This window comes from Saccoglossus kowalevskii, chromosome 15 (genome assembly GCF_978046115.1).
Source record: "Saccoglossus kowalevskii chromosome 15, keSacKowa6.1, whole genome shotgun sequence".
Taxonomy (NCBI): Eukaryota; Metazoa; Hemichordata; class Enteropneusta; family Harrimaniidae; genus Saccoglossus; species Saccoglossus kowalevskii.
In genome coordinates, this window is record NC_140655.1 from 14,922,295 (window position 1) to 14,941,293 (window position 18,999).

General features: G+C 33.2%; 1 protein-coding gene across 1 annotated transcript; it reads right to left on the bottom strand.

Moving 5' to 3' along the window:
• Positions 1-8,065: 8,065 nt before the first annotated feature.
• On the bottom strand, positions 8,066-12,925 carry LOC146733994 (protein SpAN-like). The gene is made up of 9 exons (XM_085490484.1): positions 12,831-12,925; positions 11,540-11,636; positions 11,243-11,441; positions 11,037-11,163; positions 10,835-10,904; positions 9,816-10,019; positions 9,350-9,476; positions 8,689-8,944; positions 8,066-8,436 (listed from the first exon to the last, which is right to left on the bottom strand). Exons 2-9 carry the CDS (start codon positions 11,603-11,605, stop codon positions 8,205-8,207), a joined length of 1,281 nt encoding a protein of 426 aa, XP_085346610.1. The 5' UTR covers positions 11,606-11,636; positions 12,831-12,925; the 3' UTR covers positions 8,066-8,204.
• Between the last annotated feature and the right edge of the window lie 6,074 nt (positions 12,926-18,999).

The window sequence follows — 18,999 nt, forward strand, 5'->3', positions numbered from 1 at the left end:
CTTGTCAAGTGACTTCTAACAAAATTTCAAGTCTAAATAAAATGCAGGAAGATAAAGAAATTCAGTTTCGAGTTTAGTACATAGCAAGTGTTTTCCATATGATAAATTACAATCTATAATTTAAAACAAGGATGCCAAGTGGGTGACAATTCGCCCACCATTTTCTATGGGCGAATACGCCTACACCCTATGTCGGTCTTGCAAAACAGGTCTACAAAGAATGGAGTGAGAAAACAATATTAAAGTAAGGGGATACACTATAAAAGCGATAAACTAACTGTGGTGAAAGCACATTGTTTATTACAAGAGCACACTGTGTGTAGGAGCAAATGTGCCCAACACTTATTTTATTTTTAACTTTTTGCTTTACTTCAGTCCAGTTTGTGTTCATAAATGTTATGATGTTATCCAATACACTTAATGCCCAAGTTCGTCTTTCTGCTAGTTTATTAAAGCCCTGTTTTCGGGTGATGAATATTCTTACATCATCAGCGTACTGATAAACAAATCATTTGTGTGTTCTGATAACATACAAATGTTGTTTTATTTCCTTATTTCGGTATTTATGACATTTGAAATCTAGGCTCTGTGCTTGAAAGGTTTGAGTTGATGCATGGCGTCATCACCATGGCAAACACACAGACTTCACATGAGGGCGTAGCAACACTTCCATACGCCTTGACAAGAATTACATCTTCAATCACATGCATAGTTGAATGCTAATGAAATACACGATGACGCACAATCTATTTCAAACCACCCTCTCATGTGCATCAAACTGTCTAAAGGCAAGACGCAAAATATGTGAATTTCATTACAGAATTCAGAGCCTAGTGGCAAATTCAATGTGGCACTTTCAAACAAAGTCAAAAAAAAAAGTCGACGCTCTTATGCCTTGCACAGCACGGAAACAGAGGTAATGCCATTCATATTTTTCAAACTTGAGAAAGTAAATGGACACAAAAAAGCTATAGCTCATATTCAATTGGAAAATGGCAGTCTAACTGATGACTTTTCACGAGATAAGTAGTATCACTCGTAAATTGTATGCATCTCTTTATACACTGACGAAAGTGCACAAAATACTATTACTGAGGGTAACCAAATCTTGAAATCATTTCTTTTGAAGAAGTTACTAAACAATTAAAGTTCTTGTCAGTGGGCGCCGCATACACATATTCTATTCATGACACGTTAGCAAGAAAATACCCAACGCCCTATTCGTGTCTCAACCTTGGTTGCCGTTCACCGTGCCACATCTAGAAAACCAAACAGCTCCCAAAAAGCCCAAATAACCCAGTTAAACAATACAAATACTTACAAATGACTGTATATAAGAAAAACAACCTGAGAACCCCGTCAGCAGATATGCTTAGCAACTTTTGCAGTGATGATGACAAAAAGTACTATAATACTGACACTGACAGGATGACAATTCATTTGTGTGGTGGGGTGACATAATAACGAACCACCACCTGGAAACTGTCAAACCACGTTTTAGCAGATCGTAGAATTGTGACAAATGAAATGTTTCCTTCCAGTCCTGTTCTCTAAATACACACTCAAATATTTCAGGCCAGTTCAGTTCCACGTAATACCCATAAGTGAGCTTTTAATGTTTTCCCAGCTGTCAACCCACAGTCCCTTTGATTTCTTGAAAGTAAATTTTGGAATTGGATGTGCTCTCATAAATGTTCAACCGTTCTGGCAGATTATTAAAGAACTGTTTAATGAATATATCTATATCCTCAACATTCGCTGCCAGTTTGCTCAGTTTCCCCAGTTTCCCGTCTGATTTTATTGAGTAACGGCCCTATTGCATTAACAAGAATTCCTGACGAATGCCTTGATAATAGATGATGTGAGGGCGCAATTCGCTCTGACTCTGAATATAATTGGCATTTGTTATGTATAAAGAATATAATTGTGCCCAAAAAACAAATGCACGTAATGTCTTAAACAAGAAAGTGTGATTGATTCTGTCAAAGGCTTTTTCCTGGTCAAAAGCTAAAATATCCAAGAGAGTATTTGTGATGTTACAGTAATTGACAGCCTCACGCAATAGATTGATTGTTTCGTCAATATACTGGGATACTGCAGTCTTATTCAGGATTAATGATTGAACCAATAACTGAACGCAAAATAAGTGTGTTCGTGAAGATCTAAATAATCATTACACAGGAAGCTAACCACAAGTTTTTAAGACAAGTGATTTCCCCATTTTTATTTCGTTTTGTAAAGCGGTGTATAACAGTTTTGCGTGATATCACGTATCTCTCAAGGATAGTCAATGTGACTGCCACTTTTCCGCCTAATGTGAGCTATATATGTGTTTTATTTTTTGTTCCGTTTCTCAAGTTTGACAAAAAAATGAATTGGGAACATTCCACTCATTTAAATATTTGTGACGGGCTTGAATAGCAGTTCCTCCGTTTTCGTGCTGTTTGAGGCGTGAAAGAGTAGCGTTTTTCCTGATAAGTACAAGGCTACATTTTATTGATTAAGGCTCGCTTGTTGTCTTTATTCACTTGTTTAAAATGGCATTAAATTACACTATTCCTTGGACAACACTTTGATATCATGTTTACAAATGTTCCATCATGTTTGCAAATTTTTGAGAGCATCACGTTGGGTTTGCCACTGGGACCATAATTCAGTAATGACATTTACATATTCCGCGTCTTGAAGAACATTAATATTCAAACACCATACTGGTCAGTTTGATGCGCGCTAGAAAGTTGTCTTGAATTGATAGCTTATTTGAATAGCGTTCAAACGATTGTGCATGTGTTTATAGATGTAAAATCCCTTAAGGCATATGAGAGTGCTATCACGCCCCTGTTGTGAAAGGGTCGTCGTGGTGAGGGGACACGTTGCGATACATTAGTTCACTACAGATAGTCCAGCTTTATTCATCTAAACCGTCAGTTGAGGTAACGCCCTGTTGCCCCTTCTCTTCTTATTCTCTCTCTATTTATTCTCTCATCTTGTCTAACAAAATCTTAAAAAATCTGCCATAAAACTCTAAGGCGTGACAGAGTAAACATTCCACCAGCCAATCGCAGTAGTCAGTGACACGATCACGTGATTACCAGGGATGTGTCTCACGGTTAAAGCCTTGCGAAGTTGCCAATATTAAATACAATTTGTAAACAAACTATAACATTCCTGTAGTATGTGTTTAAAATGCCTACCCTAAACATGCAAGTTGTTGATTTCAAACAATACTGAACGGCGTGTGAACCAAATGTGCGTACGTGGTGTCATTACGATAATCCGCACCCATGTGAAGTTTGTGTTTTTTGCCATGTTGATGTCGCCATGGATCAATCAATTTAAACATTTCAATTACAAAGCTTAGAGCATGGGACGTGTGCATGTCTGGCTCTCTATCGCCATTACGATCAATGCCAGGTGCAAGTGTCCAATTAAAATCACCACCAATAACAGGATCATCATTAATTTTGTTGAGATGGCGTTTTAGTTGCTGTAAACATTGGGCACACTCGTGTCTGCCGATGGCACAATACACATTAAAGAGTTAATTTCAACATGTACATGCAGCACATGACCAGACTTGTCAGTGACTGATATAGTATTTGATGGAGGGGTTTGTACTATATCTTCAATATTTTAGTATTAATGTTTTCGATGTTAGCCTTGACTTTCACCCAGTACATTTAGTTTTTCAAGACAATTTAGTACGTGCACATTTATTTTATAGTTGGCATTTCTTCTCTATCACTCTTTCTTCACTCATTTTAAACCTTCTCCTCTTGGTTTTTTGTGTTTTCAGTTTCCATTTATTAAGTATTACTGTTCTATGTTCCTATATGTAAAGCATATTCCCCTAACATTTTTATGCGTGTGTAAATGACAATTAGATTACTTGGATTCAGTAGAACTTTGCAACCTTTTGGTTCTTCCACTCAGTTTTTACCCCACGATGGGGTGATATGATCGCTCCCCTTTCAATTCTATGCATCTAGTTCCGCGTACATCACATTTTCTTAGTTTCCATTTTTTATTAGTGTATCAAAAAATGCGCTTCGAGATCATCAATATTCATGATATCTGGCTTTCGCAGATGGATATCCACCTACCTCGACCATTATTGTTCACAGCATTATTTGTTGACGGCTATATTCAGCTTTTGGAAATTACAGTTGCTAATCAGGCAAATTCGTGTCACTTTGATTTCGAGGATGGGACGGCCATTCTTTCATTTCTTTCTGATACTTTACGTAGGGTATGTGTGTTGGTGTTGTATAACTGTTTCAGATCAATTTATTCACTAAAAATCATTCTATCCACCTACATCATTTGATGCTCTCCTTTAAAGTTGTATCGTCTCATACCGCCATCATGTGTTTGATTTTAGCTAATGGGCTTGTTTATCCGCATATTCTCTCTAACGCCGTGTGTGAGGGCGTACGTTTATTAGAGTACTACTGTATGAATTTTTGTTTACGGACAAGTACCGGTGATCTATGGATTTGGTTAACTTTTAACTTTTACAAAACTGAGAAATTTGAAAATAGAAAGTCTGGAGGTAAAGAAACAACTGACACTGATTTATTTACTTTGAATATAAACATTACTCTACTGGTCATCATTCTATCATACTTCACGATAAAAAAAAAATATTTTAAAATCATAAACCTCCCACACCTTGACAGCAATATTCCTATCTCTCCAGCCTATTGTGTGTACATTCTACAGTTGACATGTTAAGTGGAGCCTGCAGCTCATGTGTACCCCTTCAGCAATGTCGTCGCATTAATTTATTACAATACCGTTTCTGTACTGTAACTCAAAAAGTTGTATGGCAGATACAACGATATTGTGGGAAAATACCTTTGCCACAAATGATTGCTGATGTTCGAAAAAAGTGTCTGGGTAGGAAGTGATACCATAAACTGTTGTTGGTTTATTTATTTCGAAACAAGTTTATATATGTAAATGGTTTCGTTAATTTAATTGTAATCATATTGATAGAGAATCACGTACATGTTGCTTTCGCAGAATTGTTGTCGAGCAATGAATCGTCAACAGCAATCGTGTTATTGGCGTATAGTCTACCTAATGGTAAATGCATATCAGTTCCAGTTTGGACGTAGTCAAACAATTTTATGAACTTATAGAACGACCCTTGTGTGTGGGGCCGACCCTTGTGTGTGTCTTAGCCGTGCCTGGACCGATTACATTCAAACTTCACATGTACATATTATATATGTATATATTATGTGCACACCGATTTGTTTCATGATCTGATTCAAGATGGCCGACGGCAGGCCATTTTTGTGATACAAAATAATCAAAATCAAGCATTTCTGGCATTCCGCAACAGGATCTCTGCTGTCTACAGTTGGATTTTGTTCAACCTTGTACATACATTAAACATTATTGAACCCTGATGCACGTCATTTAAAATGACCAACTGATTTAAAATAGCCAACTGGCGGCCATTTTGTTCTAGTGCCATATTTTTGACATGCTTTGACTGATCATGTTCAAATTTAATATTCATTATACATCCTGTCATCGATATAGAGATGTATTTAAAAAGCTTTTCCAGTCAATATCTCTCAATATGGGCAAGTACTCGTTTGACGATCAGACACAAAATTAAGCATCAGCTTCTGGATCTATATCTGACATGTTTGTGTTCCAACTATATTATTATAATTGTGTCATGTATGGCTTGTTTTCATAAATATACTGCAGTAAGTATCTGCAAGACTTGCCTTTGAGAGACACGGCGTAGAAACTGTGTGATCAATCAATGGCTTATAGTTATTGGTGGATAATATATAACGTACGCCTAAGTAATTAGTAGAACTGTAAGCAATTTTATAAGGAGAGCGAGGAATTTTAAAGCTGGAAGTGTTCTCTGACAAGTAATCAAGTGGTTTACATGATACCTTCCCAGTGTAAGTGTAGTTTGTGTTTTGTACACACTACGTCCTACTTGTAACACAATTGTCACCGATCGGTTTTGTGATGCATATTGCAGTGTCGGTGTGTGGTGCCTGCCACAACAGAGCAGGATGCGCTTGTCACCTCTTGATTGACGAATCTCTCCCTGAATTGGCTATGTTGTACCGTTTTCTTTCGCAATCGTAAAGTTGCCTGTGGATTCTGATGTTGTCGGAGTTTACTTGTCGACGTTTAATTATTGGCATCCTATTTTTTCATAAAGAACAATAAAGACAACAAATTTGCTTAATCCCACAGCTCGGTCTTGATATTCAGAATACTAAGACTTTTAGCAAGTTTATTTTAAGTGTCGTTGTGTGTCGCATGAGAAGTATCAATTATGTGTAATTCGAACGCATAATAGACTGTAGGTCTTTAATACTGTGGTACAATACTGCACTACAATTGCTCCTTTGTGAAGTTTCAAACAATTAGAATTATCATACACCGAAAATGCATGCCATCACACTTTCACGATAAAAGACTCAATATTTATGCTTCAGATTATTTATTGTTCTGCAATTCAACAAGTTTTATAGCATGCAATAACAATAATAATAAACTAAAATAACATTAGGAATGAAACTAAACTACACGTAAGATTTATTTACGAGGCATGCGATTGCAGTAATATAATTTGCGGAGTGATTTCATGAATGAGGTACACTTCTTGTTTGAATTGCGATTTCCTGCAATAAAAGAATTAATATTTAAGACTTTGATTTGAAGATGTAATTTGGACAATAAATCATACCGTGTTTACCATACACAAAAAGGTTGCGTTGAAGACATGCAGCAATACTCGTTAGATAGAAAATGAAATAAAAAGGGATTTTCAGTTTACCTAACTTGCCTAACTTAATAAATTATTGTATTGGTTCATAAAACAACAAATCGGATGTTTGCTTCAATATCAGGCCATTATGCATCCAATATAGTTATATTTTAGTTATATAATATATAATTATCTACTTTCAGTATCAAACAAGAATATTATTTTTTTTTTCAAATTGCATTAAAAAAATTACAGCAATACAATATTGGACTACAATTAATCAAAAGTAAAACAGTGTCTATCTCGAAGATGTCATTATCATTATGCTCAATTGTTTCATGTACTATTTTTTTATTTTCCACTATACATGCTATATGTCCGTGGAAACTATTCAGATGCCAGATAGTGGCGCCCCAATGATGGCTGGTAGCTCTACAGTTAAAAATATTCATTTAACATGATGCCTAGCAGAAATACATTATACAATCAAGAATTTTAGTTAATTTTACAACAAATGTGGGCGCGAGAAAAGAGAAGATTTATTAAGACCTCACATATAATTATTTATAACTATTTATAATTATTTAGTTTGTATGATACTTACAGCTTAAGCAGAACATAAATACTTTTGAGCATATCCGCATGTAGTGTCGTCTAATTTCCATGTATTGTTATAATACCTGTATATAAGGACAGAAGTGATTTTTTAATCCGATGAAATTGTTTGCATTTGTAAGCACCAAGCTAATAAATTTGCAACTGAAGGTAAAACGCAATTGTGTCAAAATGTGTTTATATTTATAAGGAGATTTTTTTTTCAAATCCAATGAAATTATTGATATAATAGATACGTTGTGAGATAACAAATATCATTTTTCACGATATGTCACCTGGCTTAATTTTAAAATATTGCGAAATATTTTTGACGTAGGATACAATTGTAAGTTACACTAAAAATTCTATTTTAACACCATTTTGTCAATCAAATTTTATTTTATCCTAAAATGTCGGAAATGTAAATATAATGACAATATTTTATTTTTATTTTTGAGAAACGTCTTACTTTAAAATTGTGCTAAAACATGTAATTAGCCTTTCTGTATTTCCCATAGTACACTGTCAATAATAAGAAAAACAACATAACACACAGTATATATTATATGTACTCACCACAAATGGAGACAGGGACCACTTCCATTGGGCTCATTTGGTTGAAACAATTCTGAATTAACCGATATTGTTGAACCACCAGTGAAGGTAATGGTATTGCCTGATAAGCGCCCATCCACCCAGAAATTTCTATTCTCTCCATTTGTTTTAATTACGAGCTGTGCACGTTCTAAATCGTCCTGGTCAACAACTTGGAATAGAGATCCAGAATCACACTGAGCATTAGCCGGAAGCGCTGTACTAGAACTAGGACGCGGTAAATCTGTTGAATATACGACCATTACAACATTATTAATAAGACATCACTTATACATGGAATATTTTCAGAACACGTGAATGTGTTGCCGTATAAATGTAAATGTAAAACGTGAGTATTCATTGACCTTGGGTAAACTTTTTGCGGAAAACTATAATACATATATATACACATAACGATCACTGTACCTGCACATAGATACTTCTGATTGTAGTCGCACGTCGTATCATCCAATTTCCAGTCATTGTTGTACCACCTGTAAGTATGATTGTATTTGATCGCTTTATAACGGCAATATGGGCTCAAAATTATTTACTCACCTATAAACTCACGACCTTCGTACTGCATGACAAGTTGTTCAGATAGCTATTTTATGATGAATTAAATTACTCTGCAATGTATATCGTCATTCTGACAGTATTTAAATAAACATCAAACTGTTTTAACATACAAAGCAAATACGGAATAAAATGTAATAATGAAAACAGGCCTTGTATTTTGAACTCACCACAAATGGAGACATTGCCCACTTCCATTTGGTTCATTACTGTGAAACAAAGACGAATCTACTGACATTGTTGAACCATCACTGAATGTAATTGTACTGCCTGAAATCGTGCCATCAACCCAGAAGCTTCTATTTTCTCCATTCTGTTGTAGCGCATGTCTTGCCCGATTCAGACTAGCTTGATTATTAACTTTATATGGAGATTTACATTGATCAACCGCCGGATACACTGATTCTGTGCTTGCTTTTGGCAGAGCTGAAAAATGTGTCATCAACAACAATTTTATAACGTAATACATTGATACAAAATGAGCTCGAATAGCTAAAAAAAACAGTGAAATAACTAAATTATAACTGGATATCACCAGAAACTAAAAAAAACACAACTGTATAAAATTAGGTGTTATTTAAATGAGCTTTGCCAGTAACCGTACAAGTGTGTTCATGCTATTCGGTGCTGATATTTGCACGTTCATAAAAGTTTGTCCATAAAGTAGTATGGCGAAGTGTGTCCAATCACATGTAAAACAATGAAAAATTTGCTCTGATGCTAATTATTTTTGTTGGCGATGTATATCTGCATCATCACAAAAATGAATAAACTGGGTAACATTATTAATAAATAGAATAAAAAAAAATAAAAAAATACATACATACATACCTGGGCAATCATAAATTATATTGGCTAAAAAAATATCAGCGTTACTCAAATAATCACGCTCGCCCATTTTGTCTTGGTCAGCTGGGTTATTCGCTGTTATTGTATCCTGTCCATTCGTGCTGAAATACTGAATTTATTTTGACTTGTAAATATCACACATTGCATGTATGAGGGGACATTTAGTTTGTAACTGCACGATACCCCTTTGAAAGTCATAATTATTCTCTCGGCAAAATAGGTTATATTTAATTGACAATTGCGGGCAGAATGGGCATAAGTTTGGAAACTTAAAGAGTATGTAGGTTTGACATTTGAGAATGGTGACAAAAGTTGACTTTAGAACTCGGTGGGTTAATTAATATACAAGCTTCCAATGTAAAGATATATTGCATAGGACCGGTCGTATTATGAGTGATCACATATGGTGAATACAGTTAATGTTTTAATATTTACAATATAGTCCTACCTTAGCACCATAATGCATAATCGATCCAATGTCGTATGGCACGTTGTACATATTAACATCCGCAGAGGTATATTTGTTGAAATTGTGACTTTTACCCGACTGGATGTTGTTCCAGTGAACTGTAACGTAATCATCTCGGTCTGTGCGACTTTGTTCATGCCAGAATCCTATTGCATGACCAATTTCGTGAGCAATAGTTCCTTTCTGTTTAATGCAGCAACATACAAAAGAAGTGAGTGGGCACATAAGAAAATGTCAGTATCTGTATAATCAATTACTAGTATGTAAAAGATAATTGATGAATGTGGTGTGACTTGAAAATATATTGCATTATATGTATTTTTCTGACACCCTTGTATTATGTATGCATTGCTTTGTTGTGGTTTTGTTTGAAAAATTGGTCCTAAATTCAGACAAACTAATATGTATTAATCAAGATCGTCAAAATACATCATGGCACAACATTTTAGATCGCCACTGATTCAAAATGCTTTAGCAAAATTGAGGATTATATGTCATGTTCATTATAATTTGGGCCATTGAATATTCTGTCTTGATATCTGAATTGTCAGGAAAGAAATTGTCACAATTGGCACGTGTATCTGTGTTGAGATGCTCAAATGCTCAATGCTGCAAAATTTGGTCTCCATGCCTCTGTGTTGTAGAGGCTATAAGCTATCAGAGATTGGATTACGCAGAATGTGAAATCTCATACTACCCGATGTGAATGATCAAAAATTCTATGCTTACTAATCGAGTTTTATAATATAATCATATTATCAAGATAAATCAATGTGTAGTATTTTGTACTATATTTCTACGTAAATATCTTTCTAACGACGCTATGGTCAATTCAACAGTCGCATTTTTTTATGTCAGTATTGACGTAACAATGACTATTCATCATAATTATAATTTAATTATTATTTAATTGATATCACGCACATATTTATTTCATAAACAACAAATACCCCAAAAGTATACCAGAAAAAAGACACTTAAATACAAACGTAACTCACATATGCACAACCATATCCGATAGAAATATCTTGAGCACCATTACCAGTGCGACCAACGTAAGACCAGCATCTATAAAGGTAACATATACAGAAATGTATCACTAATAATATAAACCTTCACACAACAACGCCAAATACGGCAACGGCACAGACATTAACTAATATGCTCAAAGTCTGTTACTAAAATTGGTAGTAACCTTACCCATTATCTTTTTTAAAGCTAATTCTATCAGAATGCCCTGCGCCCGAGTTATACGGTGGGAATCTAATACAAGTGTTACTCTCCCAGTAGGTCATCGCTTTTCTTATTACGGCAGCATCAGATTGACCTGTAATAATATAGATACATGTTATGTACTGAAAACTTGATACATGAAAGCACAAACTATCAAACAGACATATACTTACTTGTTGATGATATCACATATGGCACAATAGCATTATTCCAACGCTTTGAAAGGCTAGTTATAGCTTTTCTCGCACCGACCCCACTTGCTTCAGCGGCTACTATTGCTTTAATTTCAGCTAGTTGCTCATCGGTTAACTTTATATCAGACTCTATAGTATTAGGACTTTCCGTTTCTTCGGGTGGTTCCGAAGAAGCTGCCTGTTGAAGTATTAAAAAAATTAAAATTCTTGATCCGATAACTTAAAATGCTGAGACTAATGAGTTTGATTGATATCAGTATGTTAATTATCACTTACTGTGTTGATGCAATGTACAAACATCGCCATCATAACAAATATACATATTGATTGAATATGAAGCATAGTAACCAATTCTTCTGAACGGTAACCAAGTCTGTTGAATCAAATATTAAAACCGTTACTAATGACACAGTAAAACCACTAAATGATAAACATTATTTAGTTCTGAATATACCTTGATTTCTGAAAATAATAATTTGTATATAAATTGATTGTCTCATTATCAGTCATAAGTTATTGTGTTTTCCATCATTCTTAGCTTTCTGATTTCAGTCAGCCAGGTTAAAAAATAATTATTATAAAAAGATAATATTTATATAGTACAAAACACAAATTTCATTCATTTTTCTAATATGCAGCTACAATATTCACTAAGTAATTACACAGTACATAGTACAGTTGAGTGGGACATCAACATTAGTATGCGTGTACATAAATCATGTTGGTCAACATCTTAATTACTAAAAACAACTGGGACAAACACTAAAACAGTACTAGCCTGTATTGATCTTTAATATTTCTACCCAACAAACGTTCATAGTCATTTTTATATCTGAACTACATTACATCACGTGTCGTCACAGCAAATAAAGACAGCTAAATGTGAATAGTATTCGCGATGTGTCATATTATTTGAATAGTTATTACACAATGATTTCAATCCAAATGAGAGGAAGGTACATATATAACACTAAAAACAATCTATAACATTGTTATCGTATTTTAGATGCATTTGGAAATCGCCGTACAAATACAAAACCTTGTATATTAGCATATACTACACTACGATGTGTTTACCATCCGAGTTACGTTGCTATTATGTATAGACTACATTTTACTCACAACCGAACATAAATAGGATATCAAAGAAAGTCGGACATATACGCGAGTGTCAACAAACAATTACCATGTGATTAGTGCTATTCGTAGTTTTAAATTGCAAAACATGTTTTCAATTAGCTAACATATAGGTACTCAAGACTGCACGTTAAATAGTGACGTTATGATCGCATTTAATCTAAGTACATTGTATAGTCAGAATAAGGATAAAACATGTACACATTTTATTCTTTGAATCTCAGCCGAAATAAGAAAGCAAAATACAAAATTTAGATACACAAGAACGGATTCTATGTGGCCAATATTAGCAGTCCCAATAAACCAAAAAAATGAAAAGCGTATATGCAAAGAAAGAATTTTGAATGATCAATACTTTCATGCATGAGAGATGCTATAGATAGATAGATATGCTGCAAATAATTCATAGCATAAATGTTATCATACTCACGTAGATACTGCAGACAATGCAAACACAATCAGTAGTGTCAGAATGAATTGAACCTGAGAGCACGCTATGTTTATATGCGGTTGAATTGGCCAAGAATAATTTACATATTTCTGACGTAGTTTTTAAATCCTATATATCGCACCCACATACTGTTTCCAGAAAATTCTATGTTAAAAATGTATGCAAGATATTGATATATTTTTTGAACTATTTAGCTTCATGTCAGAGGTAACACTATTAAGGAATAGGTTATTGATTTGTTTTCACTTGTAACTTATATGTTCATTCCATTTACAGTGTTTTCTTTTGAGTCATACCTTAAAAATGCCTTAAAAATATTAGCTTTCTCAAAACAAGATGAGATAATAAATAAATCAACAAATCAACATGTGATTTGAAGGGACGGATATTTAAAGATCTGACATGAAAGACTGACTTGAAACGTCAACTATTCAAGTTACGTCAAGTTATTTGATCGAATATAATGTACAGTACACAATCAATTCTCTCTATTCAGGAAATATTAAGCTCAGTTTTTGGAGTTGAACCACATCTTCACATGTTTTTTTTTAAACTAACAAGGTCAGGACAAGAAAACAATACATTATTTTCAGATGAAATAAAAAAAAATTAATACATTGATACAAACTTGGTAGAACACCACGACTTCATACAGGTGTACAGGGTTATATTGTCGCGCCTTGCCAGGCAGAAACGTGTCTAACGACGCCATCGGATATATGGAAGTGTTTTATTTGACTACGCTTCGATTTGTGTTCTTACCCACACCATTAAGTTATGTTTCCACAAATTGACTCTATTTATAATAGTTATTTTTTTTCAAAATCAAAATTAGTCATATCGTATCCATTGTGAAACAAAACGTTCAAACTACGAATTATATTGATTTACATTAATTAAGTTGGAAATATATCCAATTACTATACAGACGTAACAATGAAAAGTGTTAGAAAATATGATTGTCTTAATTTGTATATCAGAAAATATTGTTTTTCTATGAATCTAGTAGGGCAACATTATTTTGCTGAGATGTATTCATTTTTATTTCTTCCATATTTTGTGCGGGTTTACGTTTCAGTGTTAAAGTTCTAATCTGCTTAAAAATCGGTCATTTTGCAAAAATTATTTATAATACCTAACACGGCAGTAAAATGGCATTAGGCCGATATGACAGTAGTTTTAACTTTCTCGCGTATGTAAATTTCGTTTCAAAAATTGTTTCTTAAGAATCTAATTCTAGTTGAATATAGTACTACACTTAAATATAAATAACTAGAAAAAAGGAAATGTGTTTTGGTTTGAAACCGGCAATCGTTTCCATGGTTTGCACAAAACGTTTTCCGGCATCGTGATTAAAATTATTAGATTTTTGTTATTGTCGCTGTTACCAACATTTGAATAATAGAATAACATAATTGAAACATAATGTTCAATCTGAGACACATGTAATATAATATCAGATCTACAGTGCCTGAAAGGTCTACATTATAAAATATTGTTTATTTATCACCATTGCATGGCACAATTATTTATGTATTTTTTTCTATTTTACTAATCTCCTAAAAATCTGTTATTTTGCGCAAATTATTCATACAATTGTAACATGTGTGTAAAATTGTATGAGCGTCATTTTACGTCTTTGAGTTTTGCTTGTTTCATTTCCAAATTGCTGGCGTGTGAATTATGTACACTAAATGTACAGTATATATGAATCATAACAATGATTTCACAGGAATACCTCTGCTCCCAGAAAGCTAGAATCAGATGGTGTTTAGAGTATTCACAAAATCTTGAAGTTCAAGATGCCTGCAATGCTTACTATATATAATATTGATATTGTTGGTATTCGAAAATTGCTGACTAGAACATGTTCTCTACCCATAACTGTATAAACCAAAAACATAATTTAAACATAATTTTTTGACACATATAAATTGGTCAGTAAATATATGATTGATGATGGGTACAGTTGTAATATTGCATCTGAATGTGGATTTAAGGATTCTGAAAACGTAGACTCTAAATTCGTTATCATTAGATTCTCCTCGAATTCTGCTCTGTGTGAATAAAGTAAATTAACAAGCCGCAAAAGTAGTTTTCGCTCGATTACAAACACTGTGTTCATAGGTGCAGTTTCGTGGACACTCGCAGCTATTAAAAAGTGTTTTTTTGTGTGTGAGTATTCAGGTGGTATTTATTTCACATTATTACCATTTCGGAGAGTTAACACAAATGGGAAATACTAAACACGCCATTTACCATCAAAGTGCAAGAAACGTTACATAATTTGAAAGGCTGAATAACGAATGTGAAATTTTGCAATGAAAATGATGCGCCAATTTCTGTAAACTATACTAATAATAACCTATTACAAACAATAATTATTATTTTTATGTCAAGGTTATATAACCACTATCGTATCCATAGTAAAACAAAACACTATAGCTGCGAAATACATTTATTTACATTAATTTACGTTACTTTATGTTAGTTTTGCCTTTTTTGAGTGTGATGATATGTGGTTTCAAACACTGAAAACACGTCATAATCAACAGAGAATATTTACATTTTGTTAGAATTGAACATCAAATATGCCTTAATACTATACAAACATAACATTAAACCGTGTCAGAAAATATGATTGTCTTAATTTGTATATTAGAAAATATTGCTTTTCTATGAATCTAGTAGGGCAACATTATTTTGCTGAGATGTATTCTTTTTTATTTCTTCCATATTTTTTGCGGGTTTAGGTTTCAGTGTTAAAGTTCTAATCTGATTAAAAATCGGTCATTTTGCACAAATTATTTATAATATCTAACACGGCAGTAAAATGGCATTAGGCCGATATGACAGTAATTTGTTATTTTGCGCGAATTATTCATAAAATTTTAACACGTGTTTAAAATTGCATGAGCGTAATTTTACTTCTTTGGGTTTTGCTTGTTTCATTTACAAATTGGTGGTGTGTGAATTATGTACACTACATGTACATTATATATGAATCATAACAATGATTGCACAGGAATTCCTCTGCTCCCAGAAAGCAAGAATCAGATGGTGTTTAGAGTATCCACAACATCTTAAAGTTCAAGATGGCTGCAATGCTTACTATATATAATATTGATATTGCTGGTATTCGAAAATTGATGACTAGAACATGTTCTCTACCCATAACTGTATAAACCAAAAACATAATTTAAACATCATTTTTTGACACATATAAATTGGAATAATAGTCAGTAAATATATGATTGGTGATGGGTACAGTTGTAATATTGCATCTGAGTGTGGATTGAAGGATTCTTGAAACGTAGACTCTAAATTCGTTATCATTAGATTATCCTCGAATTCTGCTCTGTGTGAATAAAACAAATTAACAAGCCGCAAAAGTTGTTTCCGCTCGATTACGAACATTGTGTTCATAGGTGCAGGTTTGTGGACTCTCGCAGCTATTAAAAAGTTTGTGTGTGTGTGTGTGTGTGTGTGTGTGTTCAGGTGGTCTTTATTTCACATTTTTACCATTTCATGCGTTAACACAAACGGGAAATACTAAACACGCCATTTACCATCAAAGTGCAAGAAACGTTACATAATTTGAAAGGCCGAATAATGAATGTAAAATTTTGCTTTACAAATGATGCCCCAATTTATATAAACTATACTAATAATAACATTTTACAAACAATAATTATTATTTTTATGTTAAGGTTATAACCACTACCGTGCCCATAGTAAAACAAAACACTATAGCTGCGAAATACATTTATTTACATTAATTTACGTTAGTTTTGATTTTGTTCCAGTGTGATGATATGTGGTTTTTAACATTGAAAACATGTCATAATCAACAGAGAATATTTACATTTTGTAAAATTGATCATCAAATATGCCTTAATACGATACAAACATAACATTAAACCGTGTAAGAAAATATGATTGTCTTAATTTGTATATTAGAAAATATTGTTTTTCTATGAATCTAGTAGGGCAACATTATTTTGCTGAGATGTATTCATTTTTATTTCTTCCATATTTTGTGCGGGTTTACGTTTCAGTGTTAAAGTTCTAATCTGCTTAAAAATCGGTCATTTTGCACAAATTATTTATAATATCTAACACGGCAGTAAAATGGCATTAGGCCGATATGACAGTAGTTTTAACTTTCTCGCTTATGTCGATTTCGTTTCACTAATTGTTTCTTTGAGAATCTAATTCTAGTTGAATATAGTACTACACTTAAATATAAATAACTAGAAAAAAAGAAAATCCGTTCTGGTTTGAAACCTCCGATCGTTTCCATAGTTTGCACAAAACGTTTGCCAACATCGTGATTTAAATTATTAGATTTTTGTTTTTGTCGCTGTTACCAACAATTGAATAACAGAATAACATAATTGAAACATAATGTTCAATCTGAGACACATGTAATATAATTTCATATCTGCAGTGCCTGAAAGGTCTGCATTATAAAATATTATGTATTTATCACCATTACATGGCAAAATTAATTATGTAAATGTTTCCGTTTTTCGAATCATATTAATATCTGTTATTTTGCGCAAATTATTCATAAAATTTTAACACGTGTTTAAAATTGCATGAGCGTAATTTTACTTCTTTGGGTTTTGCTTGTTTCATTTCCAAATTGGTGGTGTGTGAATTATGTACACTACATGTACAGTATATATGCATCATAACAATGATTGCACAGTAATACCTCTGCTCCCAGAAAGCAAGAATCAGATGGTGTTTAGAGTATCCACAACATCTTAAAGTTCAAGATGGCTGCAATGCTTACTATATATAATATTGATATTGCTGGTATTCGAAAATTGCTGACTAGAACATGTTCTCTACCCATAACTGTATAAACCAAAAACATAATTTAAACATCATTTTTTGACACATATAAATTGGAATAATAGTCAGTAAATATATGATTGGTGATGGGTACAGTTGTAATATTGCATCTGAGTGTGGATTGAAGGATTCTTGAAACGTAGACTCTAAATTCGTTATCATTAGATTATCCTCGAATTCTGCTCTGTGTGAATAAAACAAATTAACAAGCCGCAAAAGTTGTTTCCGCTCGATTACGAACATTGTGTTCATAGGTGCAGGTTTGTGGACTCTCGCAGCTATTAAAAAGTTTGTGTGTGTTTGTGTGTGTGTTCAGGTGGTCTTTATTTCACATTTTTACCATTTCATGCGTTAACACAAATGGGAAATACTAAACACGCCATTTACCATCAAAGTGCAAGAAACGTTACATAATTTGAAAGGCCGAATAATGAATGTAAAATTTTGCTTTAAAAATGATGCCCCAATTTCTATAAACTATACTAATAATAACATTTTACAAACAATAATTATTATTTTTATGTTAAGGTTATAACCACTACCGTGCCCATAGTAAAACAAAACACTATAGCTGCGAAATACATTTATTTACATTAATTTACGTTAGTTTTGATTTTTTCCCAGTGTGATGATATGTGGTTTTTAACATTGAAAACATGTCATAATCAACAGAGAATATTTACATTTTGTAAAATTGATCATCAAATATGCCTTAATACGATACAAACATAACATTAAACCGTGTAAGAAAATATGATTGTCTTAATTTGTATATTAGAAAATATTGTTTTTCTATGAATCTAGTAGGGCAACATTATTTTGCTGAGATGTATTCATTTTTATTTCTTCCATATTTTGTGCGGGTTTACGTTTCAGTGTTAAAGTTCTAATCTGCTTAAAAATCGGTCATTTTGCACAAATTATTTATAATATCTAACACGGCAGTAAAATGGCATTAGGCCGATATGACAGTAGTTTTAACTTTCTCGCTTATGTCGATTTTGTTTTACAAATTGTTTCTTAAGAATCTAATTCTAGTTGAATATAGTACTACACTTAAATATAAATAACTAGAAAAAAGGAAATGTGTTTTGGTTTGAAACCGGCAATCGTGTCCATGGTTTGCACAAAACGTTTTCCGGCATCGTGATTAAAATTATTAGATTTTTGTTATTGTCGCTGTTACCAACATTTGAATAATAGAATAACATAATTGAAACATAATGTTCAATCTGAGACACATGAAATATAATTTCAGATCTACAGTGCCTGAAAGGTCTACATT